Source organism: Penicillium angulare (assembly GCF_028827245.1).
Source record: "Penicillium angulare strain IBT 27051 chromosome Unknown utg000007l_segment0_segment0, whole genome shotgun sequence".
NCBI classification, from domain to species: Eukaryota; Fungi; Ascomycota; class Eurotiomycetes; order Eurotiales; family Aspergillaceae; genus Penicillium; species Penicillium angulare.
Window position 1 is genome coordinate 1,621,459 of NW_026623166.1, and position 24,674 is coordinate 1,646,132.

General features: G+C 48.8%; 9 protein-coding genes across 9 annotated transcripts; 4 read left to right on the forward strand and 5 right to left on the reverse strand.

The window, feature by feature from the left end:
• Positions 1 to 221: 221 nt before the first annotated feature.
• Positions 222 to 3,832, reverse strand: N7478_009886 (peroxidase/cytochrome P450 family protein; the record flags this gene model as incomplete). The annotated part of the gene is made up of 5 exons (XM_056926100.1): positions 222 to 280; positions 355 to 2,901; positions 2,958 to 3,199; positions 3,271 to 3,368; positions 3,437 to 3,832. The coding sequence occupies 5 exons, from the start codon at positions 3,830 to 3,832 to the stop codon at positions 222 to 224; spliced, it is 3,342 nt and encodes a 1,113-aa protein (XP_056775470.1).
• A 3,105-nt stretch (positions 3,833 to 6,937) lies between these two features.
• N7478_009887 (T6SS phospholipase effector Tle1-like catalytic domain-containing protein) lies at positions 6,938 to 9,052 on the forward strand (the record flags this gene model as incomplete). The annotated part of the gene is made up of 2 exons (XM_056926101.1): positions 6,938 to 7,063; positions 7,127 to 9,052. The coding sequence occupies 2 exons, from the start codon at positions 6,938 to 6,940 to the stop codon at positions 9,050 to 9,052; spliced, it is 2,052 nt and encodes a 683-aa protein (XP_056775471.1).
• Positions 9,053 to 10,142: 1,090 nt separating this feature from the next.
• On the forward strand, positions 10,143 to 11,071 carry N7478_009888 (uncharacterized protein; the record flags this gene model as incomplete). Its single annotated transcript, XM_056926102.1, has 2 exons — positions 10,143 to 10,638; positions 10,704 to 11,071. The coding sequence occupies 2 exons, from the start codon at positions 10,143 to 10,145 to the stop codon at positions 11,069 to 11,071; spliced, it is 864 nt and encodes a 287-aa protein (XP_056775472.1).
• A 1,200-nt stretch (positions 11,072 to 12,271) lies between these two features.
• N7478_009889 (MFS general substrate transporter) lies at positions 12,272 to 13,461 on the reverse strand (the record flags this gene model as incomplete). The annotated part of the gene is made up of 2 exons (XM_056926103.1): positions 12,272 to 13,220; positions 13,295 to 13,461. The coding sequence occupies 2 exons, from the start codon at positions 13,459 to 13,461 to the stop codon at positions 12,272 to 12,274; spliced, it is 1,116 nt and encodes a 371-aa protein (XP_056775473.1).
• Positions 13,462 to 14,371: 910 nt separating this feature from the next.
• Positions 14,372 to 16,139, forward strand: N7478_009890 (flavin monoamine oxidase family protein; the record flags this gene model as incomplete). The annotated part of the gene is made up of 4 exons (XM_056926104.1): positions 14,372 to 14,497; positions 14,553 to 14,656; positions 14,715 to 15,103; positions 15,166 to 16,139. The coding sequence occupies 4 exons, from the start codon at positions 14,372 to 14,374 to the stop codon at positions 16,137 to 16,139; spliced, it is 1,593 nt and encodes a 530-aa protein (XP_056775474.1).
• A 643-nt stretch (positions 16,140 to 16,782) lies between these two features.
• On the reverse strand, positions 16,783 to 18,675 carry N7478_009891 (homeobox domain-containing protein; the record flags this gene model as incomplete). Its single annotated transcript, XM_056926105.1, has 3 exons — positions 16,783 to 18,243; positions 18,315 to 18,426; positions 18,500 to 18,675. The coding sequence occupies 3 exons, from the start codon at positions 18,673 to 18,675 to the stop codon at positions 16,783 to 16,785; spliced, it is 1,749 nt and encodes a 582-aa protein (XP_056775475.1).
• A 998-nt stretch (positions 18,676 to 19,673) lies between these two features.
• N7478_009892 (amidohydrolase family protein) lies at positions 19,674 to 20,636 on the reverse strand (the record flags this gene model as incomplete). Its single annotated transcript, XM_056926106.1, has 1 exon — positions 19,674 to 20,636. One exon carries the CDS (start codon positions 20,634 to 20,636, stop codon positions 19,674 to 19,676), a length of 963 nt encoding a protein of 320 aa, XP_056775476.1.
• Positions 20,637 to 21,020: 384 nt separating this feature from the next.
• Positions 21,021 to 21,393, reverse strand: N7478_009893 (amidase; the record flags this gene model as incomplete). The annotated part of the gene is made up of 2 exons (XM_056926107.1): positions 21,021 to 21,057; positions 21,116 to 21,393. 2 exons carry the CDS (start codon positions 21,391 to 21,393, stop codon positions 21,021 to 21,023), a joined length of 315 nt encoding a protein of 104 aa, XP_056775477.1.
• Positions 21,394 to 22,458: 1,065 nt separating this feature from the next.
• Positions 22,459 to 24,315, forward strand: N7478_009894 (uncharacterized protein; the record flags this gene model as incomplete). Its single annotated transcript, XM_056926108.1, has 5 exons — positions 22,459 to 22,636; positions 22,698 to 22,977; positions 23,056 to 23,376; positions 23,452 to 23,763; positions 23,883 to 24,315. The coding sequence occupies 5 exons, from the start codon at positions 22,459 to 22,461 to the stop codon at positions 24,313 to 24,315; spliced, it is 1,524 nt and encodes a 507-aa protein (XP_056775478.1).
• Between the last annotated feature and the right edge of the window lie 359 nt (positions 24,316 to 24,674).

The window sequence follows — 24,674 nt, forward strand, 5'->3', positions numbered from 1 at the left end:
TAAGCTTTGTCATCATTGAGCTATATACTACAGGAACAAAGCAACAAACCTTGGAAGAACAATTTCTGGATATCCTGGAGGACAACAGTCCCTGAAACAATAAACTCAAAACGTAAAACGTGGCCACCCAAAGGAGAGACCGCACATTATTCCAACCCTGGAACGGTAAATGTCCAATATAATAACAGGCGGGATTTTGATCAGATTGCAGAGAAAAGCGCTTATTTCTGCTGCTTCGGCTGCACGAAGTCGAAGTCACCATCCCAGTGAAGCTTGAGGGCTGTATTGAAAATAGGTTAGCATCGTGCTTGGATTTATAATCAAGTTTAATGTGAATAGGAGTATGGAACTTACATGCTGGGAAGGGGAAGTATGAGCCGCCGTCCTGGCGAAGGTAGACGTAGTAGCCACCCTCCTGCTTGATCTTCTGGAGCTGGCCCTGGGCACCCGCGGCGCGGCGGAGGTTCTCCAGGCGACCGACGACGCGGAGCATGGCGACGAGGGCAATCTTGGTGATCTCCTTTCCGAAAGCGGTGTTGTCGCCGTTGCCGTGTTGGAGGTAGGAGTCGAGGGGACGGTTGAGGTTAACCTCGAGGGGCTCAGGGAAGACGCTAGCGTCGTGGTTGGCCTGGAGGAAGGAAGCGAAGACCTGCTCACCAGCCTTGATGTCGACGGTCTTGCCATCGTCGGTGACGGAGATGTCGTTCTCTGCCTTGCGGTAGGCACCGAAGGTACCGTTGATACGGATAGCCTCCAGGGAGTAACGGTACAGCTTCTCATCGTTCTCAGGGGTGTCTTCCTTGGCGAGACGGTTGATCTCGGCCCAGTGCTGCTTGCCATCACCAGTGTAGTACTCAATGACCTGAGTGAACAGCTGGCCCTGGTTGGGGACGAGAGAGACGATGGTGGGGATGATTCCGGACCAGGCAATCTCGGAGGAGGTAAGACCAGACTCTTGGAGGCGGCGGAGACCAGCGGTACCGAACTCACGGAGAGCGTTGTTGTGAGGACGGAAGCTGCTCATGAGGCCAGAGAGAAGGCCGTTGTTGGTGTCGGCCTTGACGGTGGCCTCGACAACGGAGCCAAGCTGCTTGGCAACGGCGGAGGCGGCCAGGTTCAGACCGTAAGATTTGGTGGGGTCAACATCGAAGAAGAGCGCGGAGTAGATGGTGGCGAGAATCATGTACATCTCGTGCTCGGTGAAGAGACCACTGGGGTTCTCCTCGGTCTTCAATGGCAGACCGAAAAGAGCAGAGGCAAAGTATACATGAGCAGCGTTGCCAACATCCCGAGTGATGTCAATCTGGTTGATCTTGGAAAGCTTAGCACCGTTCTGCTGGATAAGGTGGAGAGTAGTCTCCTCGTAGAATTTCTTGACCAGCTTAGGAAACTCCTCGGTACCGAGAGCCTTGGCCATAGCATCCTGTTGCTTGGTGTCGAACTCGCCCTTGCCAAACAACTCCTCGAGAGCAGTGCTCCAAGAGGCCTTGAAGTCGTTGGGGTGACCCAAGACGGTCTTAGCGGCCTCGTGAGAAGTAAGGTTAACACGCGAAGGAGTGAAGACAGGAGGCTCGTAAGAGTAGTCCTGCTCACGGCCAAGGTCCTTCATGATTTTGCGGTTCTCACTGGGAATGGTCATGGGGTAGTGAGCGTAGATGGAGTCAGGCTGGAACCAGTTGGGGAAGGCACGAGTAGCCAGCTTGTAGAAGACACAGCCCTGGTTGATGTTCAGGTCGTAGCGGCACTCGTTGTAACCCCAGTTGGTCAGGTTGCGGGCGTTGTAGTCAACGGTGTAGTGACGGTCACCACGGACCAGAGCAACAGCATCGGACAGAATAGCACGGGAGATAGTGTAGGTAGGGGCAATACCGACACCAGGGATCATGGGCTCCTTAGCCTCCTCAGAGATAATACCGGGGTACAGCTCGACGAAGTCAGGGTGCTCGTACAGGTGGCGGAGACTGTTGGCAATCTCGGGATCGGAGTTGATCTCCTCGAAGGTCTCGTACTCCTTCAGGCCGAAGTGCTTACGGAACTCGTTGAGGGAACCGACGTGCCACTTACGGGAAGCCTCGATACCGAGAATCTCGATGGCACGAAGAGCCTTGGGAACATTGCGGGGGCCGAAAGAAGCGGCAACGTCCTCAGTAGCGTTCTTGAGGATGTTGACCAGCTCTTCATCATTATACTTGCCGTCGTCCTTACGCTTCAAGTGGGCGAAGGTGCGCTTGCCGGGGTCTGCGTCCAAGCCCTTCACAACCTTCTGCATACCCGCAAAGAGCTCAGGCATCGTAACCTGGTCAGCAGGTTTGCCCATAAGATCTAGGTACAGCTGATCAATCCACTTCTCGTCTCCCTGGGAGATGGTAGAGTGCCAGCGGTAGGCCAGGTTGAACTCCACGGAGCACTGGTTACCGAGACCAGAAGGAGTGGCACCGGCCTGCTCCATTTGAGCACGGGGATCCAGACACCAGGTAGTGTTGCTACGGTTGAGGTTGACAATGGTGCGCAAGTAATCGTAAAGAGTGATGTTGATGAACAGACCACAGGTGATCAGACGACCAGTCTGGAACAGATCCTCGTCGCGCTTGGCCCAAGCCTTCTTGGTGGCCTCGGGGTCCAAACGATCACTGGGCTTGCTGAAGCGACCATTCTCGTTAACTTCAGCCAGTTGTTCAACAGTAGTGTTGTGGAAACGGTTCAACATGACAAGCATAACACCGCAAGCAGGTGGCAGAGAGCCGATACGAGCCTCGGAGAAGGAATCGACCTTCAATTTACCATTCTCGCGAGTACGGATGAGGTCCTGGGCATCCTGAGTGCTACCATACAGAATGGAAAGATCCAGATAGGCAGAGGTCTTGTTCTTGGATGGGTCACGGTAGTCGGTCTCGAAGATGTCTATTTGGGAATGATTAGAAAGTTTTCGACATGTCAATGGCTTTGGGAATTCCTACCGTGAATGACCAGAGAGGCCCAAGAAAAGAACATGCTGGAGACCTTGTTGGGGTGCTCGTTAAATTGCTGACGAGCATACAGGGTATCGAAAATCAGACCCGCATCAGGCAGGCCGGTAGGCTGAATTGTGAGGGGGGGAATGGTGCGACAGTATGCGGTGTTGGCAGCACCCAACCAGGGAAGGGTGGGGTTGTTGTTGGAGCCGTCAGCGGAACGGTAAGCATATTCATCACCCATGTAACTAGATTCAATGTTAGTGTACGGAGTCTCTGTAAATAGTCTTTGGCGCAAGATAGCGCAGGGTCTTCTTACGAGAGAGGGGGATGGGGCAAAGTGTTCCACAGCTCATCGAGGAATTGGTTGGTGAGTTCAGTACGGTTCTTAGAGTGGGGTGGCATGCCGGCGACAAGCTGCAATGCATATTGTTAGCATTTTGACCGACCATTTCTGGTTCAATTGCAATTGAAGCTTCTCATACCTGAATAATACGCTCCATAAGGTAGGTCTTGTCGTCAACAAGCTCGCCGGAGGCCTTGCTCTTGATCAAGTCCTTGACAGTGTTCACATCACGGAAGCCAAGAGACTTGAGGTCACCCAAAAGTCCACTGGACTCCTCATGCTTCTGGTAGGTACCATCGCCAGTCTGGGTGGGCAGAGGCTCGCGCGAAGCGTGAATAGCTTGCGCATATCTCTCGAAAACAGCCTCAACCTCGGCGCGCTTCACTTGGTGAGTATCCTCGGGGATCTCCTTGGTAGAAGACTTGCGCGGAGGTGAAGCTCTGGAAAAGCGCTTGTTCTGCTTTTCAGGCTTAGATTCAGCATCGCCATTGCCGTCCTTGTTCCTCTTGAACTGGGTAGAAATTCTCCTCAACATGGTGACGGTGGTCTGAGGCTCACACAGACAGTGTCACTCCAAAGGATAGAAATTAAAGAAGAGGAAAATAAATAGAGGAAAAAAAGGCTACAGCCGGCCAGATCAGGGGGGAAAGGAAATAGAGAAGTACTCCAGCGCCAGATTTAAAAACGAGCTGTGCGGGCAACCTGGTCATCTCAGCTGCAGGACTGTGGAGCATAATAAGTGGCGGATTTGTTATCGCCAATAGTTGATTGACTGACATGACCAGATCTGATTGGGGATAGGTCCGGAGGGTCCTAGACTCGATCTGCTTATGTGGCTCAGAAGAAACCGCGACTACCAATGAAACGAGTGGCCCCGCGTGGGACAAGCTCGAGGAGGTCCAGCTGGTGATGACTTGACCCCACTGCACCATCGTTCTTTGCTTTACGACAAGTGGCTGAACCAAGTAATTGATCACCATACGGGCTCCCCTTGGTGGAGAGCTTCATGATGGATTGAGAAAGGGGGTGGGCCCGATGCAATTGAACGCGGCACGTCAAGAATTGTGCCAAAAGGCAAACTTGGCCAGAAAGAGACTCATCATACCACGAGAAAGGAATTATGACCAGGTTAAGCTCGGGGATGCAAAGTAGGACAAGGTTTTTACGTCACTCCATGGGTGTTTCTTGTTGTTCTACCGTCCATATGTATGTATTGTGAGTTGAGTTGGTTTGTTTTTTTTTTCTCTCTTCATTTTTCCGTGTTGGTCTCCAGGGGAAAAGAGACCAATAGGGGCTAGTGTCAAGGCCCAGGAGCGGTGTACGAGGAACCGAATCTCGGATGGAGTCAATGCGCCCCACAATAGGATCTCGATATCCAGCCAGATGGACCGTGGCAATGCTAAGTGGGGATTAAGTTGACGCTTTGGAACTCCCGATCGGATAAACACACATTATTTTCTTCCTTCTCGGTGGCTGGCTGGAGGACGATCTCCATCTCCTGGCAGCAGGTTTTTTATGCCAGATAGTGCAACGTGTACGGAGTGATCCGAGATCACCGAATGCACAACAAGGAATACGCAGCATAGTAAACAGCAGAAAAGTGATGGAAACTGTAATACACACCAGGATTTACTTTCTTGTTCGTCGTTCGACGCAAGGAATGCACAATGTAACTGCAGCTCAGGCGTCAATTTACTGTTTCGACGCAGCTGCATGGGCTTCTTTTTTGGAATTTCTTTTTACCCTTTCTCTCAGCATCTGATCGTGTTGCAGCGCGAGATGGATCAGCGATAGACCCACCCGTTCGCCCACTGACTATGGGCTCTAGTCTGTGCCAAGGAAGTGAACGGGCCGCTTTGCAGCACGAACCGCATTACGCCACTGGTCATTGGCAGATGGAGCTGCCAGTCATCATTATGAATTAATCAGAATTTGATCCATCAACAATCTCCTCCCCCCTTCAGGGTCCCTGCTGTCACACGAAATAGTCAATCCGGTTTTATAACCCTCGTGGAGGAGATGCATCAGGTCTATTATGCACGAGAGCATAATTCCAGAACAATGAAACTAAAAACAGAGAAAAAAGAAAAACAAGAAGATCATGGGGCTCTGCCCACTTGTTTATCAAGACCCTAGAGCTTGCGACCAAACAATGACTCGAAGAAACTAAGAAACTTGCACTAACCACGGGTCGGAAACCACGATATCCGGGGGGAACGCGGCAGCTCCCGCGAGGGATGATGGCGCAAACAAGCTGAAGGTGAAGGACCGGGCGAACAATGTCATACATTCATGAAGGGAAGAATAATCATCATCGATCGCCTTGAGAAAAGGCCTTTCAGCTCTAGGTTTGAAGAGCCACATAAACTTTTCGGAGGCGAAAATTTCAGCGCTGAACCGAGTCCACCATGAAAACACATGGATTCTCAGGATTGTAATTCCTTAAAGCCGAACAGAATCTCGGACCGCGTCATAATTGCTCAAACTTTGGATCAAATCTTCAGATGACGGGACAGACAGGTGGGTCCCGGACGGCCCACGATGTGGAAAAACCTGACACTTTTGGCGTAGTGGCAGCGTAGTGTCGATTTAGAGGCCCAGCTGTGCGGACCTGAGGAAAGAATCAGAAAAAAGATCCGGCGAACGCCCCCTCTTTTCCTTGCCCCCTAAAATTGTATCGATTCAGCTATTGACATGAGGACACTCTCTGCAGCGGGGAGAAGATCGACAGTAATATCCCGAACCATTCATCTCATGTACTCTTTCTGGTAGGATTTGTCTCATAGGCCCAGCCCCGGCGCCATCATGGGTCCTATTCCTCCCCTAGTCTCCATAATTGTCGCATAGCAACGAGCAACACTCGGTCTGCAGGGTTTTCTGATTCTCTCGCTTTTTTGTTTCATTTTTTATTCCGCCACTTTTTCCATTCAGCATGCGCCGCGCCGTCAAACCCCCACTAAGTAAAGGGATGTGCATCCTTCGAGTGACCCGTTCGGGCCAGATCAAAACTAGAGCAATGCGATCCGATGCTCTCTAGGCATTGGCTGGCTTACGCCGCTATAAAGTTCCGTGCGTTTTTTTGGGGGGTTATCCGTACAACATGAGCAGGAACCGGGTCAGCCTTGTGGTTCAATGTCTCTGGGGAAGGACAGGGAAGGCGATATTTTTTTCACCTGATGCTAGTGAGCATGGCGTTCAAGGGGGGTGGACATGTAAAGTCAAATACTATCTACTCCGTAGACGAATCACATTATAACAGGGAAAAAATATGTACCACAGGAAAAAAGAATAAAATACTAGTAGAATAAATAGAATAAATAGAATAAAATAAAATAAAACAAAATAAATCCATTCTTCATCAATGCTGTCATTGGAATGTGCCAGTCCCCGAGTCCCACCGTCAACCCACCGGAGCTTGACGTAGTCGGAAGTGCAGCGATCGTCCAAGTGGATGTGGCACGCACGGTGAAAACATTCTTATCCAACCCCCTCCTGGGGCCTCTTGGCTCGGCGATCTCTGATTCGCGGCAATAGCGCCCCTCAAGGCAGCTTGCAGCTTCTCCTCCCAATCCCCGAATTTTTTCCCTGGTTTATAGTCTCCCTGACGGCCGCTAGAGGGATTATACAGTCTTTCGCGACTATGGAACACACTCCTCATCACGTAGGCCCCTCACAGGCCCCAAAGCAATTTGTGCTTTGTTTTGACGGCACTGGTAACAAATTTGCTGGTGATGAGTCTGACAGTAATGTTTTGAAAGTCTTTCGTGTGGGTTGAGCACTGCTACGATTCTCGGACAGAGGACAGTTTCGCTAATTAAATCGCCAATAGATGCTTGATCGCAGCAAAAGTCACCAATACCATTACTATCAACCTGGTATTGGAACATATGTGACCACAAAATCTTTGACTAGCCATGGTCGCATTCAGCGCATCAGGTCCTGGTACGAAAAGGCCAAGGATTCAGCCATTGGATCTTCCTTCGACGAGCATGTGATGGGCGGCTATAAGTTTTTGATGCGATACTACTCTCCAGGAGATGAGATCTTCTTCATTGGTTTCAGTCGCGGTTCATATATTGCTCGTTTCTTGGCTGAGATGCTCGATTACATCGGTCTTCTCGAAGCTGGTAACGAGGAGTTGATCCGATTTGCTTGGAAGACCTTTGCGAAATGGCAACAGCGCCAGGGCGGCACAGACGAAGATGAAGAGGAAACCAAGAAACTTTTCGAATATATGAAGGCTTTCCGTGAAACTTTCAGTCGCCCGATCACGCGCATCAAGTTCATGGGACTCTTCGACACGGTCAACAGTGTACCACAATTCGAGAACGCGTGGATGCAGCGCAGCAAGTTTCCTTACACTGCCCGCAGTTCAGCCAGAGTCATTCGCCATGCTGTCGGTATTGATGAACGTCGCGCCAAGTTCCGTCAAGATTTGATCTCTGGTAAGCGACCGCATGACAAGAAGAACAGACGCCATCGCCACCACCTTCCCACTCCTTTGGGTCATCTGGCACGCCATACTGATGCTCAACACCATCTGCACCTTCATCACCAGGACGTTTTACGGCGCAAGCAGCAGCAACAACAACAACAATCAGAGGCACAGCCTGAGCAAGTTCCGGCTATTCGTGTGAACGACGACTCCGAGGGCGCCGAAGACGAAAAAGCGGCATCCACTGGTGCCCTCCCTGTCCTTGAAAATCCCGGTTGGGGTCCTAAAGAGGGTGAGACCTATTATCACTCTCACCTTAATGGCCATCATTCTCATCCTCCCTCATCACATGGAGAGAACGACAGCACCCTGGGTGTGGAGCAGAGTAATCGCTACCGGGCGTCTTCTCCTCGGCGTAATAGCCTGGCAGTTCCTAACGGAAAGCCATCCTTTGAAGACCTCACATCCGTCAAAAGTAATCAATCCGGCGGCCTCTCACTCCTCGTGCCCAGCCACGGTGATGACGACGACTACGACAGTGACGATGAGGAACAAGACATCCACGAAGTTTGGTTCCCTGGCTGCCACGCCGACATTGGCGGTGGATGGAAGCTGGAAGGTGGAGAAAAGTGGGCTCTGAGCCACGCTCCCTTGGTGTGGATGGTCCAGGAGGCCCAAAAGGCAGGCCTTGAGCTAGATGAGCGCAAAATGAAGCAGTTCCAGTGTCTTGAGGAATACGCTGGTGATTACACCCCTATTCAAGAAACAGCCAGCAAACGCCGCGGCAGCCGTGTCAAGGGACGTCACGATGAAAAAGACGAAGATCCCGATAAGTATCGCTTTGCCCCAGATGGGAAAGAGCGATCTGCTGCCAGTCGCGCCTTCTGGCATGCCTTACACACATCGAGCACTAAGGGTTCCAAGCACGATTGTCTCGAGTTCAATCAGGGTTTGCCAACCTTCTCGGTCATTTCCTGGCGTATTATGGAGTGGTTGCCTTTCCGCCGTATGGATCTCAGGGATGATGGTTCCTGGAAGCCCATTCGCTGGCCGCTTCCCCGAGGTGAGGTACGTGATGTGCCGCTGGATGCTGAGATCCATGTGTCAGCTATTCGACGTATGCAAGCGGACCCATCCTATCGCCCTGGTAATATCATCGTTGGAGGTGGTGGCGTTGGTGTGCGCATTGCACCTGAAGACTTGGGCATGGGCAATTGGGTGGTGCTTAAGAATGAGGGTGATGGAGTTCGTGAGACATACGTGCGGCAAGATCAGGAAACCAAGTGCAAGGAAGCTCTTTTGCACTCCAAATGCCACTGATGATTCCAAGCTTCTCTGCTGCTTCTGTCTATTCTTGTCTCGCACTCTACTACCTTTCTCGACTACTACCTACATGATTACCCCGTATAATATCTAGTATATTTAGTTCCCGTGTTCCTTCCTGTGTTCCTGTTATATAACACAATGTTTCAAATTTAAGACCCTGCCAATAATAATGATTTCATTTTGCACTCTGGATACTCTTCGCACGTTACTTCTAACATTTACCAGTGGGTAGTGCACCTAGAATATACTAGTAGTAGTAGCGTCTCGGAGTCGCCGTAGATCAAACTTTGAATTGTTCGATTAAATTCTTCACCGGGCCTACGTCAGTACATACATACTATGGCATAGGTAGTGTACATTTTTAACCTTGGAAGAGAAGGCCTAGAATCATTGGCAGCTTTCGGTATATCTAATTTGCTTGTGGTACGTGCATTGATTGAGAATATTGCCTTTCCATATCCATGCAATTAGAAACACCCTAAATACGTCGTAAACAGATTGGTCAAGGAATAATCGCATTGTATTCCGTACTGCGTACTGCGTACAGGACTACGACGTTCAGATAAACTGCGGCCACGCATTCTTACCATTGGTGGAGCGAGGGATCCTATCTCTGTGATCAACCGATCCATGGATGAGCAACTCCGCGATTTGCTAAATGCAATAGGGAAGTTCCTGCTATAGAAGAACACCGAAAACCAATGAGAGTCTTTGGTTGAGTTTGGAGGACATCGTCGTCTTTCCCCAGTCCCAAAAACCTCGAATCAAAGATCCAAGCCAAGTATCAAGTGTCCAGATGTCTGTCAGGGTCCCGCGGTCTGGACTTGCCGCCCTTTTTCGCCTCAAAAACTCTTTTTAACGCTTCTCATTCTCTCATTCTCTCCTTCTCTCCCTACTCCACCTTTTCCACCCTTTTATTTCTCCCGGAACTCTCTTCCCAATCTTCTGGAGACTTGGCTGGTCCAATATTTCTATTTCCGTCTTTGTTACTTTTTTCTTATTGCAGGATGCGCCCGACGTGAATCACCCTATCCATCTTTCCCCCCCTTATCCCCCTCCCCCTTTCTTCGATTCGACAACAGACATGGATGGGTCGCAACGACCGGAGACCATGCGCTCCCATCATTCCGACTCCAGCGACTTTCCTAGGTCCAGCTCTGCCATCTCTACGGAACGAGTGGGAAAAGAAGACGTCATGATCACTTTGTCTGTCTCTCCCGAACCGCCGGCACCCCCTCGGACCCGATCCCCTCTAGCCCGATCGCATTTGCGTTCTCGATCACTGGTGGGAATCCCCGGCATGCCATCGATGACGCGCGCATATTCTTCCCCAGGGCTGGACTCGAGGGGAAGATATATTTTTGTTAACGGTCGTGGTGCCCCTGCTACTTCTGCCGATGGCGCAAAGCGAACCCTGCCCTTGCAGATGCGCGCCGACGATCACATCGAAACCCGGATGGGGTCGCTTAACATTTCTGAGACCATATCTGAGAACGCAGAGCTCGAGACCATGCCCAAGTCACCTTCTTCTCAGTCGGGCTCCTCCCCGGTCTTGATGCCCCAGACATTCCCCCGCATCGGTCGCCTACGCTCAACCTCCCCCTCACATTTCCAACATCCTATCGGCAGTCCACCTACCATTCAGACCTCTCCCTCTCCAACCCTCGGCGGAAAATACAACGAAGCCTTTCCTGTCCATTCCGCCTCCTCCACTTCATCGATCCCGTCAACTCCGACCAGCCTTCGATCTCGGAGCCCGAGCATTTCGTCTCAGAGACTATTCCGGATATTCCGGATGCTGAAGCGGAAGCTGTTGAAGACGATGATCGTATCGCGCAGCTCAAGGCGGCAGCTGATGCCGAGGCGGCAAGCAATAACCATCGACGACGAGGCACATCCGACGTGTCTTCCACCAGCTCTTTCAATACCATGCGTGCCGGTCGCAAGCGATGGAGTGTCTGTGGTGCAGAACGTCGACAGGATTTGGACCTAGAGACTATTTGGGAAGATTAAGTTGACTCAGCACCAACAAAAACCTCCAACAAGTCATTCGAGCTCTGCCTCGCATACTTTACATTCGATGCCACGAATAACGCATTCACACTCTACTCTGCAGTGTGTCTTCTATGCGACCAGGCAGTACTCGCTCCCCTCGAAGCATGCTCTTTTACTCTCTGGAGTTGATCTTCACAGAATGGAGGCTGTTCTTGCGGGCTTTCTCTTCCCACCGCTCCGCCACCCCTGAAATTACTTGATACCCTTTCATTTCGTATCCGAAACGTACATATCCTCTCAGCCATTTCTCTATCTCTCTATTTTCCAGGCGCGATCTCATCACATGAAAAGGAGTTCATGTTGCAGGTGGTGCTTTTGTGTTTTTATTCATGCTACTTGTCTCTTTCTTGGGAACTTTCTGCTGTTCTCACTCAGCATGCAAGAAAGAACCTTCCAGGCGCATGGTCTGCTCAATTTCTTTGTATTGAGCATCCTTTTCTGTTATGAGTGTATCATTTGCTTTTTTATTCCTTCTTGCTCAATACCAAGGACCCGGTGCATTTGTCTTGGGGTCTTAATATGCGTTGTTATTAGCCTTTCGGGCTTTCAGAATCAAATGAAATGGCACTTTTAGCCAAAGAACTACTTAGTAGAAAATGTAGCTCTAAATCACATGTCATTTAGTCTTCGGATTCTACTTAGCTGTGGGAATCCGGCGTAAGCCTATATAATAGTAGCCTACGCATATTCCTGTAATAATGCTGCTATTATTATTCTATCTATCTATAATTGATCCTGGTCACTTGGGCCGCCGCTGGGATTAGAATGCTTAGCATCAGACTCACTGGGGTTCCCGCTGACACTGAAATAGGGAGTATATGAACTGATTAGAAGGCAACCAATTAACCATGCATCTCAGTGCTGTCGCCACGGGAAGGATGCGCCCAGGAAATGCGGCAGTGCAGATTACGTTGCTCTGTGGAGCTAATCTACATGCTGCCCAGGAGCGAAAGTGTTACAAGCGTCGAAAAATCCAAGATTCTCCTCAAAGCACCCGAATTCATTACCAAATATGATTAGGCTGATTCCTGAAACGAGATCATCCATTTATTTCTTGAATGATAGGCATAATCCAATGTATGTGCTTATCAGCAGACCATCCGTACCAGAATAGTCCAATGGGCAGGAGCTAACAGCTCACTACACTGGGTCCAAGTCTTAATTCAGGCAAAAAAACGACCTTGAGCAGAATGCTTCAAGGCTACCTTGTTCGCTACCTGGCCCGTTACTATGAGGCCGGATACGCAACCAACACCAAAGCCAAGATAGGCGAGGCCGGTCATTTCGCTGGGCCAATGGTAAATTTCCTCGAAAATGGCGGTTATAGTAGTGAACATGAGGTAAGAGATAGCCGTACGAGATTCCGCCAAAGACAGTCATGCAGAGCACGATAGGTGATAGGAAGAGGAGCTTTAATGGCCGAACACAGGCCATGTAGAAAACCTGTTTGCGATGAAGGTTGCGGTCAAACTTAGAGCGATATTGCTCGTTGCCTGCCTCTTTGCGGAGGGTAAGGGCTTTGCGCTCTAGAAGGACGGGCGCATAGGTCTCTCGGTAACAAATCATTGTTGTAACTAGCACGACGCCGGCCTGTAGAGCAATTCCAAGGTTATGAGCATCAATCTGGGCTGACGGGGAGGAGTAACATACTGCAATGGCGAGGATCCAAAATACCCAGCGCCAACCAAGATTCGCGCAGACAAATGATCCTGCCAAAGGGCTAACTATAGGACCCATGATAGGACCTAGAGCACAGATGGCCATTACACCAGCCTGTTTCTCTTTTCTGATTAAGTCTACGGCTGTTCCAGAGCCGAGAGCCATTGGACAGCTGCCAGCTACGCCGGCCAATAAGCGGAATACCAAGAGCTGAGGCAGTGTCTGCGAAACTGTACAGGCAATTATGAATATCAGGAAAAAAGAATTGCAGATATGGTAAGCTGGTACTCGACCATAAATTTCGGCGAAAGGGGCAATGAGAAGAGGTCCCACACTGTATCCGAGTAAGAAAATGGAGACGACGAATGAACCCATCATGGTGTTTGATGTATTAAACTCGGCGAGGACATCTGCTTCGCCTGGTGCAAACATAGAGGAAGATAGCGGTCTGGTTTCATTTCTCAATCGGCGTCATTATCATGAGATATTCGAATTTAATTCTTAGATATGTCGGTCACTCACGATAGAAACCTATTGAACCCCATTGCAACTAGCTGTCGAGCTTTTTTCTTATTAGGCCAGTTCATAGGCGAGTTTGGATCTTTAGGCCCATCCCAGTCGACCAGGAAGGGGTCTGTAACTTCGTCATCTGATGTGCGAGAACCGGCGGATGCCTCTACATCATTCATGGGGAATATGTCGACTTCTGCCTCTTCCTTTGGGTCTTCCGGCACTTGAGCTTTTTCAAATGGGATATGGTGATTTCTGTTGTGTCGGACTGGGAATCACAAGTTGCCATGGTCTCCTATCATATAGTTTTCCGCAAACTTGAATGAAGCGAAATAGTGCTGTCGAGAATAAATCACGGCATTTCAACTCTTTTTTTTTCTTTGAGATACAACCAATCGTGAACTTAATATCAAGAACAATACAAGCGTGAAGAGGTCTGACTCAGTTGAATAAGAATCTTGACGGAAATACTTACGCTTGCGCGTTCTCTACGAGGTCTATAACAATTCGGGTATCTAATGCGCAATGAAAATTCCGGTTGGAACATCGATGCTTAGTACGTAGGATAGAACAAAATATGAGAAGCAGGCCACTTGTGATCTACATGTAAGCACGGGGGAGTCTTCCACATAGAGTAGGTTAATCGCATGAAGTCGAATCCGTGAACAACTGAATTTCCACACTGGTTTGATCTATACTTGGTACAGTGCATACATGGATGTGGTTGAAACTTTCCATCCAATTAAGGCAAACCAAACCGCTTTTAATACTAATACACTAGAATATTTGAATTCCTACGATTCGTTAGTTTGCCCAAAGACTTAATGTTCATTACCTATCAATGTCAACGCTTAATTAGTATCTCGTCTCTAAGTCTTATCGGGAAGGCCTCACACCCCGAAAGAGGCAGGGCCATGCGAACGGCAACCAATCATTTGTGATCTCCGGTCCCGCTTCTCTGCTATTTTCAATATCAACCGCCGAAACCTTTTCTCCATCAGGCAACTTTTCATGTACAGATCAGCTTTCCAATACACTCGTCCTTTCATTTCTCGCGATAACCATATTCTCCACTCGCAAATACACACCATGAGCTCCAAGCCGCACGTAGGTATTATTGGAGCGGGCCTGGCGGGTCTTCGATGCGCGGATATCCTCATCCAAAATGGAGCGCGAGTCACCATTCTGGAGGCTAGGGATCGTGTTGGCGGAAGGGTAGGTCATATTTCCCTTGTTCGAACAACGGTTTAACTTGCTTGTTTCTTCCAAGGAACGAATGGATCAATGGTTGTCTACCATCAAGCGTTTCGAGCTAATTCGTTTTCTTGATCTGCAGATCTGCCAAGATAACTTAGGAGGGCATAGAGTGGATCTGTAAGTGGATTCAGGGTTCTGCTCTGAATCCCAGAATCAAAGCGCTAATACGTTACAGCGGGCCTAATTGGATCCATGGCCAGGGCGAGAACCCCATCATGTCCCTAGCTGAGGCAACAAAAACCGTCACATATGACCCTGATGGGGGTAATTATATGGTTTCCCGAGATGGAAAATTCATTAGCGAAGCCCTTGGCACCAGGGTCTCAGAATTCGTATGGACAACAATTGCAGAAGCCTTCACGTACAGCAATGAACAACGAGAGAAAATTCGACCGGAGGAGAGTCTATATGATTTCTTCCTGTCCAAAGTTCGAGAGACAGATTTCTCAGAAGAAGAACAGCAGCTTTGTCTCGATGCATGCAGACTTTGGGGTGCTTATGTAGGAGAGCCTACAAAGAGACAAAGTCTGAGGTTCTTCCGCTTAGAAGAATGCATTGATGGATGTTCGTATTGAAGCCCCCTTACTATCTCGATTAATTGATTGATCTAACCCGATTGAAACCAGATAATTACTTTGTCGCTGGAACATATACGAAAATCTTAGAACAAATTGCCAAAAAGGCCCAATCCCATGCTGACATCAAACTGAACCACCCGGTTGTCAATATCGACGCTCCACTTCGCAAAAGCGATACACCCACAAATGAGAGCCAGGTATCTGTGACAACAAAATCTGGTGACCGTTTCACCTTCGACGACGTGGTCATTACCTGCCCCCTCGGCTGGCTCAAACACAACACAAACGTATTCACTCCAGCGCTTCCACCCAGACTCCTCAAAGCAATCGAGAGTATTTCCTATGGCCGTCTCGAAAAGGTCTTTGTGAAGTTCCCCAAGGCATTCTGGCAAACAAGTTCCACAGAGAAGAACCCACATCTCCCCGTCAACCCAGTCTTTACTCAATTTCTTCAACCAAACTACGCCGATCACCCCGAAGATCTAGAATGGAACCAAGAATGTCTGTCTATCGCTTCTCTCCCCAAACCCTGCGCTCATCCAACTCTCCTCTTCTACACATACGGCCCAGGCGGCGCACATATAGTCGAAAGTATCGCATCTCTTGATCCCTCTTCAAAGGAATACAAAGATACACTTGTTTCGAAGCTCCAGCCCTTCTATTCCAAGTTGCCTGGTTACGATGCTTCTTCGCCAGATTGTGTTCCCGATGCCATACTCGCTACTCGCTGGCAGACAGATCAGTATGCTGGATTCGGATCATACTGTAATTTCCAGGTTGGTTTGGAGGAAGGTGATCGGGATATTGAGGTTATGCGATCTGGTGCGGGGGTTGGTGCTGAGCGGGGCCTGTGGTTTGCTGGAGAGCATACGTCGCCTTTTGTGGCGCTTGGTACTACGACGGGTGCTTATTGGAGTGGAGAAAGAGTCGCTGGACAGGTTTGTGAGAGGAGGGGGTTAACTTGTGTTGGAGTTAGCAGTGGGAAGGATGATTCTTTACCTTCAGCGAAAGCAAGCTTATAGAATGGTTTCTATGTGTGCATGTTTGGGGAGCAAGAAAGTGATTTCTAGATACATTAGAGATGAAGAGCGAATGTGGCTACATAGTAATGTAAATAGAAGTATTTGTAGATTTCTTTGAAATTTTGCTTTCCTGAGCTTACTCTTTCTAAATAATCATTCTTCTATTTGTATCTCATGACTAGCTTGTGGGAGACATGTGTGCGGAAGGTAAAAGTAAGTCTGAATAGTCCAAGGATTTTATTAAACTAGACTTCCACGAGACCCGGTCTGGGTCTGTTCTGTTCAACAGCAGCCAGTGCCCAAAAGAAGGCCATTAAGGCATAGTATTCACATTGCACACAGACGAGTAAAAACAAAACTCGACAGTGAATATCTTTCGAAAAGAAGAAAAGGACACAATGGACCTTAGAAACAAGGGATCATAGAGTTCACGTGACAAAGATGTGGCGAAGAACCGCTTGCAAGCACACATCGCGAATCGGAATCATGAGGAGATGAACCAACAAAAGAAAAAACGGACATAGGGAAGGAGAAGATGCTGAGACCAAAAGGGGGTGATGCGGATAAGCGGAAGGTCTATATGACACATGACAGGAAAGGGGGATTTTCCCGCTCCTACCTTCATTCACGAGTAATAATAATGCTATCGCCACGCTCCTTGACTCAACGATAGGAGACCCTGGATACAATCCAAATCATCTTCTTGACTTCCACCTCCTCCACCAGCCATGAACGCAGATACCTCTGCACTCAACTCTGACGTAACCTTGCCCTGGGTACCTGAAGCAAAGGGTCGATTGCGTTTTCCGGTATTTTGTAACCCTAACCCCCGGTTCCCATTGGCTTCACGCAAAGCATGCCGGGAGGTATGAGAGGTTGTGCGGCGACGAACTTGTGATGCTCGAGTTCCGGGAACCCAATTTTCTTTATCGGAGTCACCAGGGTCCAGTTCTAAGTCTGCCTTGCTGGACTTTGAAATCGATTGTTTGGAAAGTTTTGAAGGATATGGAGAACCCCGGTTGCGGTCGGTCTCTAGTCTACCCATAGAAGAGACAGTACGGGCAAGCTTTCGCCTCTTTTCGCCCATGGACTGAGAGATCGGTGTTTGAGCGGAATCGGCATGAACAGAAACAAAACTATGCCTTGTCGACAAGGCACTGCGGGTAATAGAACGCTGAGAACGAGATTGAAAGAGACCAGGTGATGAGTTAGGAGCGTTTTGAGAGCTAGCAGGTGTGGACAGAGCACTCCGGGCATCTGTATCAAAGAATGACTCCCAGTTACGCGGGTCGCGAGATCGACCAAATGTTCGATCCTTCTCGGCCGTAGCTGCCCGCGGCGTGGCCGGGAAAATAGCACTGCTACTGCGACGCAGTCCTGAGAGTTTGGTACGACGCACAGAGAACATAGCTACCCGGTTTTTGGACGGCGATAGCTCGTTCTCCGCACGAATGACAGCCTTTCCATCGGACGACATGGCAATTCGTAACGCGTTCCCACCCTTTGGCGGTGACGGTGTCATCTCATCTTCTTTCCGTACCATGGCCTCCCCGTCAAACGACATCGACAACCGCAGTGAGGGCGGTGATTTTGTCGGCGTTGATGTAATATTTTTGACATGCTCATCTTGTGCTTGTGATCCCTCCTCCTCCCTTATATCAGAAACGGATCTCTTCCGTTTAGTAGCCTGCAATAGTGACTCATCCGATGTGTTGTTGTCCAAATTTTCACACGAGTCCGCCCCTCGAAATTCCTCTTGTGTGGTGGGCGGGGTGTCATCGAAGGCATCTGTCGCCACACTCGTTTGTGTGCACTGTGTGGGCAACTCGGGTTCCTGGTCGTCCCTCTCGCTCGTCATAATATCCGGTTCATCAGATAATTGCAATAGATCGCCTCCCCAGGATTTTGGCCTAGTCTCCTCCGGTCGGCTGTGGCCATCCATCAACTCTGCCCCACTTGACGACCCAGGTTCCGCGGACGCGTTATCATCACTAGACGGGTGTCCCACCGAGTCGGACATGCTCGATCGCGGAGCAAGCATTTCGTGAGGTTGTAAAGGTTTGGATTTGCGTCGGTCGTTTTGGCGGCGGTTCTGGAACCAGATCTGCAGGAATCAGTCATGCGGTCTAGTGTGTGGAGGGCTTTTTTTTATTGTGAAGTCTTGGCATCGCGTACCTGGACCTCTTTCTCGCCGAGCGAGACGCGATTCACGATATTCGTACGAGACACTTTGTCGGGCTTAGAATTCTTTTGATACTCAGATTCCAAAATGGCGTGGTCCTCCGGACTATCAAAATTCGATCGTGTTGGTTAGTATATACGCGTTCGGAGATTTATCGGACCACGGCAACAAAACATACCTCGTTCGGCGCCGTTTTTGACGGGCGAGCAGCTTGTTATCGACACGAGGCGGGAGGTTCTGGGTAAGTGTCTTTTGGGAATGAACGAGAAATGCGTAGTTAAGGGCACTGGCGTCGGTGGCTGGTAGAGACGGCGAGGACGAAGCCGCCATCACCGAGGTCTCCGGGTCAGACATGGTCTCAACTAAGAGAGCATGGAGGGGAAATATGAAGAGGATGATTTTCGTCCCGAGGGGAAAAGGGACCAAAAACCACAGATGAACCAACAAAAGAAAATGGAAAGGGGGGGGAAATTAAGAGTGAGGCTGGTGCAAAGAAAGAGAGTATGCAGACCAAGGCCGTAGTGGAATCGCGTCGCGATTGTGGACGCGGAGGAAGCAAGACCGTGCCCACGCTAGTCTTTGATACTTTTGACTTTTGGCCTACAAGATTTCTGCTTTGGCTGACTTTCTTGATTTAAGAATACTGTTTATAGTATTTACTTCTATCTTGCTGTGGTTTTGTACCCATGTTAAGCTATTTTTCGGCTAAATCTCGTTCATTTCTCTCTCTATTTACTCCAAATCTTTGCATTGACGCGGTCGGAGGTAATTGTCGGGAGGTCCCCACTGCGGCCCTGGACGTGGTCTCAGGTATGGGGCCATCGCGTGTCCCACGTCACGTTAAAAGAATGCGCGAGATCCTGGGAATCTTGGGGGCTCTGGTATCCAGCATTATCCATGGTATCATGCACCCAATTTCCCGGTGGCCAGCTCCTAAAATGGGCCCCCAAGTTGGTTCTTGGTATGTGAACTGCCACACAAAAGGCTCCGAAACGCGAAAAACACGTCGGCACGTGACTAGATCCGAGGGCTTGGCCAGTTACTTGTTCGTGCAATAATATCAGTGATAATGGACAAATTAAATGTGGTATTTTAATTTTTGATTCTCATATGCGATATCAAAAGGCAATATTGAAGTTCTGTCGCATGGTGGAATGGTGTTTCCATCCAATTATTGCATCAACACCATGGACTAGATATCCGAACAAAGAGCTTTAAGCTTTGGGGTTTTTTTTTTGTTTTTTGAAAAAAGAGGGAAAAGACCAAGAAATTTTTATTTTATTTTTACAGGGCTGAAATAGGTTAGAAATAATCTATATTAGATAGTATTATTAAATCTGCATCCACAATTACTAGTAAGACGCTTTGGCTTTAACACCAAGCAGTTGTTCAGCATTCCGGTACGCAAATTTCTCCAAATCCTCACCTGCAATCAACCCACTTTCCTGAATCTTATTAAAAAACCCAAGTCCCTTCTCGTTCGACGAGAATGGATAATCAACACTATACAAAACATGATCGATAGAAGTAGTCTGCAAAAGACAAGCCAGCGGAGGAAGAGCAAACATCCCGCTCGTCGTAATCCAGATATTCTCCTTCCACACATCTTGGAAAGACCTCTGTCTTCCCCACCTCGCAGAAACACCAAATACCCTATCCAACTGGAAAGGGAGCAGCTCACCCATATGTCCAATAATAATCTTCAAATTGGGAAAGCGATCAAACAGCCCACTAGCATATAGTTTCAAAATATGCAAGGCTGTATCAGAGTGCCAGCCCCATCCGTATGCGCTCAGCGCTACAGCAACAGATTCATCATAGTTCCCACGGTAGTGATCCATAGTACTTTCTGCAGCCCAGGAAGGATGGATGTAAATTGGCACATCGAGTTCTTGTGCTTTTTCAAACATAATCCAGAATTTCTCGTCATCGTAAAACTCGCCGTTGATATGAGTGTCTATGAGTGCACCGACAAAGCCGAGATCTTTCACGGAGCGCTCGAGCTCGCTTGCTGCGGCGGTTGGGTTGCTTACGGGGAGCAAAGCGAAACCTGCAAGGCGAGTCGGGTTTTCAAAGATAGCTGATGCAAGGTCGTCATTTGCTGCTGAGCATACACTAGGTGGCATATCGCCAGGCCCGTGAGAAATGATCTGAAGAGACACTTTCCCTGCATCCATATCTTGTAAACGTTCTTCGCCGAGCGTGTTCAGTTGTTTTACAAGAGCGGGAGGGAAAAAGGCGAATTCATCGTGTTCCTGGGCTGCTCGGACATGAGGCGAGACATAGTGCTCTTCGAGTGTAATCAAGGGCAACATGGTTTCCAAGGTTCTTTGGTTCGTCTATGGGATCAAACGCACTGGGTGATCAAAATTGAAGGAATTACAGAAATTATTACTAGTAGTCCTGGGACACATAATATAACGTCGAACTATCATTTAATCTCCGCTCCGATATTCCGACGGGTGGTACGTTATCTGATCAAATCGGGGGTTTCGTCGGGGATATGGTTGGTTGTTTCCTATAACCGAAAGCCTAACTCCAGGATCCACCTCTACACCACAAATAAATCCATGGCTATCATCTGTACATATCAACGTAATTCCCAGCAAAGTTCGCTCTGTGGTGTCAAAATAGGTTTGCCCTTCCTTCTGATGTGAGTATGTTGCTCAAAAGCGTAGGCGTACTTGATAATATTCTCTTCAATGAACAAGTCGCCAATGAAGGCCAAGTCCGAAGCTGTGAGAGGAATTAATTAGCAAACTTTCGCGAAAATATGATTGAAGTTCTCACTCACGGCAAATTTGGACCACGTTCTATCAGGTCTCCTCGCGCGCACATTTTGATTTCGGTGTCCTTTGGACAGAACAGAACCCCAGAGGAATTGTGATGATCGGGTACCCACCAAGAGCTGGAATACTTGGTGACACACGTTGGCAGAATGAGTGCATCCAAGTTATCTTTTCGAAGAGCCCCTCGTACGCCACCTTTATGAGCCAACCATCCCATGTGCTCTAAAGCTGCCTTGAATTCATCACACTCTCTATTATCAAACCCATTCCACGCAACTTCCATGTTGTGGGCTCCTCGAGAGGGATACTGTTCTCGAGGTTCCGACTGAGTCCAAGAGCATAATTTGAGATGGGTGAAGGAAGTACTTGTTACTTGAGAAAGAGGATGTCTTGCTTTAGGTACAAAGGGTATAAAGCGGCCTCATACAGACATGGTAGCTCGGGCCATACCTATGAACATGAGGTCGTCTATCAAGGGTCTGTTTACATGGTGCTAAACACATATTATTCAATTGAAATTTCCTCTTATAGACCGGTGAACCTAAGCATTAGGCTCCATATACTTGATGCAAGCCGATGTGGTATACCCATTTTCTCTATTCGAACTTGAAGCCATATTCTATCAAATCTTACAGTGCTTCCATTATCGAAAAACTTATATCGGAAACATCATTTAATAGTCTCTCAATCTCATATTCACATGTCTAATACAATACATATGTCAAAATCATTGTTGCTGACACCACATAGGCTATCGGCACTAGTGATTCAAGTATAGTGGCACCAACCAATCAAAAATCCAAAGGCCAGCGGTCTCCGGATATCGCCCGAGTAAAGTTCTAGAGCGAAGCAAAGTAAGTTAGACCAACCGACACGAAAACATGCATACTTTGGAAGCGAGTCCTTCTCACATACGCCATCCACTAGCCTTGATTGTCCAAGTGCGGGGCGCAACCCGGCACACCGGGGACTGTTCAGGCCTGTCGGCCCAAGAAGTACAACCCCGCGATTCTCACACCCAATCCTGATAGGCTGGAAGGGGGAAGAGTCCCGAAACCCCCGGGTTTTCTTTTGAGCTTCGGGTGCTGCACCTGTAACAATCCCTGACAGATCCCGGTGATAGATGGTGGCTTGCTGCCAGGGCGAATGCGTTTCTCCGTCCCCTGTCACCCCGCAATCTTAATCTGCGCCCGACTCGGATTCAAAAGAGTGGTATCCTGCAGTTGAACCCTGCGGTATGGTAGTGGCCTGGGACATGGAGTTGCTAATATCGGCTTTTGGTCTGTATTTATCGCTTTTTCTGGGTTATTTCAATTTTTGAGGATCTTGCTTCCAGGTCTAAGTAGCCATGGGGCGGTTCTACGCTATTTCCACTGCTGTTTTGGCGGCAATGGGATCGTTCTTGTTTGGTTATGACAGTGGTGTTATGACAGATGTTATTGACTCGTCTAACTTCTTGGGATATTTCCATACAACGCAAACTTCGGTTATCATTGGGGCTATCAACAGTATCTATTCGGGAGGAGGTAGGGATGTTCCACTATAAGCTGGCTAGACAATTACTTACACTTCTCTCGTGTTGACTAGCCGCGATCGGAGCGCTACAAGGTGGATTAACTGTGGATCGTTTTGGTCGCAGACGTACCATCCAAATGGGATCATTGATCTGCCTTGTCGGGGCAACTCTACAGGCGGCGGCTCAGAATCTATCTATGATTCTCGTGGGTCGTATTTTGGCGGGTTGGGCTGTGGGCCTCCTGTCCATGTCGGTGCCAGTTTATCAGGCTGAGGTTGCACATCCACGTTCTCGGGGTTTGATTGTCGGGTTATCGCAGCAAATGATTGGTATTGGTTATATCGTGAGCACGTATGAGTCCCAACCCATGATGTTCTCTGTATTAGTACTTTATAGTGTGGGGGTTGGCTGACGATATCCTATGCATAGATGGATTGGATACGGATCTCTCCATGCGCCAGATACAAGTGAATTCCAATGGAGGTTTCCACTTGCTTTCCAGGTAGTGCCAGCTATAATACTCGGTATCGGTATGATCTTTGTCCCCGAGTCCCCACGATACCTCATTGAGAAGAATCAATACGCCGAAGCAAGGCGGGTTCTTCGCAAACTGCACTACGATGGATCGAACGGCGGCTGGATAGAACTCGAGTACAACAATATATGCCAGGCAATGGAGTCGGAGAAATCGGTCGCAGCACCTGGCTGGCTGCCAATGTTCACTGTTCCAAAATGGCGTACTCGCATGCTGTATGTTTCATGTCGCTTTTCCTTCCCCTTCCCCCTATTCAGCTTCTACTAGACTGGGGAGACTTACCTTTGTAGGCACGGTCTCGCTGTTCAAGTCTTCACCCAAATGACGGGTATCAACGTGATCACATATTACCAGACGATCATGTATAAGGCGCTTGGCATCACCGGGAGTCGCAATACCCTTGTCATAGGGATATACAACTGTGTTGGCCCGTTAACCAACCTAATATTCGTGGTATTTATCCTCGACCGAGTCGGGCGACGCAAGCCCTTACTTTTCGGCACAGTCGGAATCTCCATTGCCCTTATCTGTGAGGCAGTTCTGAACTCACAGAACCCAGACGGCCAACGGACCGGATACAGTATCGGCGGTGTATTCTTTCTGTTTGCAGTGTCGATAATATTCTCGCTCTCATTCGGGCCTTGTAGCTGGTACGGTCGCATTCATCCCATCCTGCTTGACTGTTTATGATTTGATCCGGGTGTCTCTGACAAAGTCACAGGGTGTACATGGCTGAGGTTATGCCGATGCAGATTCGCGGCAAGGGCAATGCATTCGCGGTCGGGATTGGCAACTGGACGGTCGGTACATTGTGGAATCAGGTCTCACCCATCGCATTGGGCAAACTGCGTTGGCAATACTACTTTGTTTTTGTGGCATGGAGTGAGTTTCTATGTTCCCCCCTTGACCCTGTGTGGATCCCCCCTGCTGACAAGGCCTGCACTGTAGATCTGTGCGTATCGCTCCCGGTCATCTATTTGCTTTTTCAGGAAACCCAGCAGAAGAGCTTGGAGGATATCGATTTGTTGTTTGAGCGACGGTCGCTAGATGGCGTGCCAGATATGACAGACGAAGCAGTAGAACAGATAGAGTCGGGAAAGATAGGGGTGACCAGCATGACCGTCGAGCATGTTGGGGTCGGTTCCCGTCAATAATAACAACATTCAAGTCCCGTCAGTCAAGACCCAATAATGAAAGGATTTAAAGTCTCAAAAAGTGGAGAGAAAAGAGAAAGTGTAGGAGAGTGGAGATGGCAAAGCGCGGGGAATCAAGAATCAACCTTGGAAGCGTGGCCCCATGCAAACCATGGGAAAGAGTGACACGGGTCTTGGCTGATAGCATGATCCCCATATGTAGATTTCATCCACAGCCACCATACACCAATCACACCCAAGCCAAAGCAATATGATAGCAAAACACCGCCAGAGCCAGATCCGTGTTCCACCAAAGCCTAAAATTAAGAAGATGAAAGGCGACAGACGAGAAGGCAAAAAGAGCGAAAAACGGACATTTA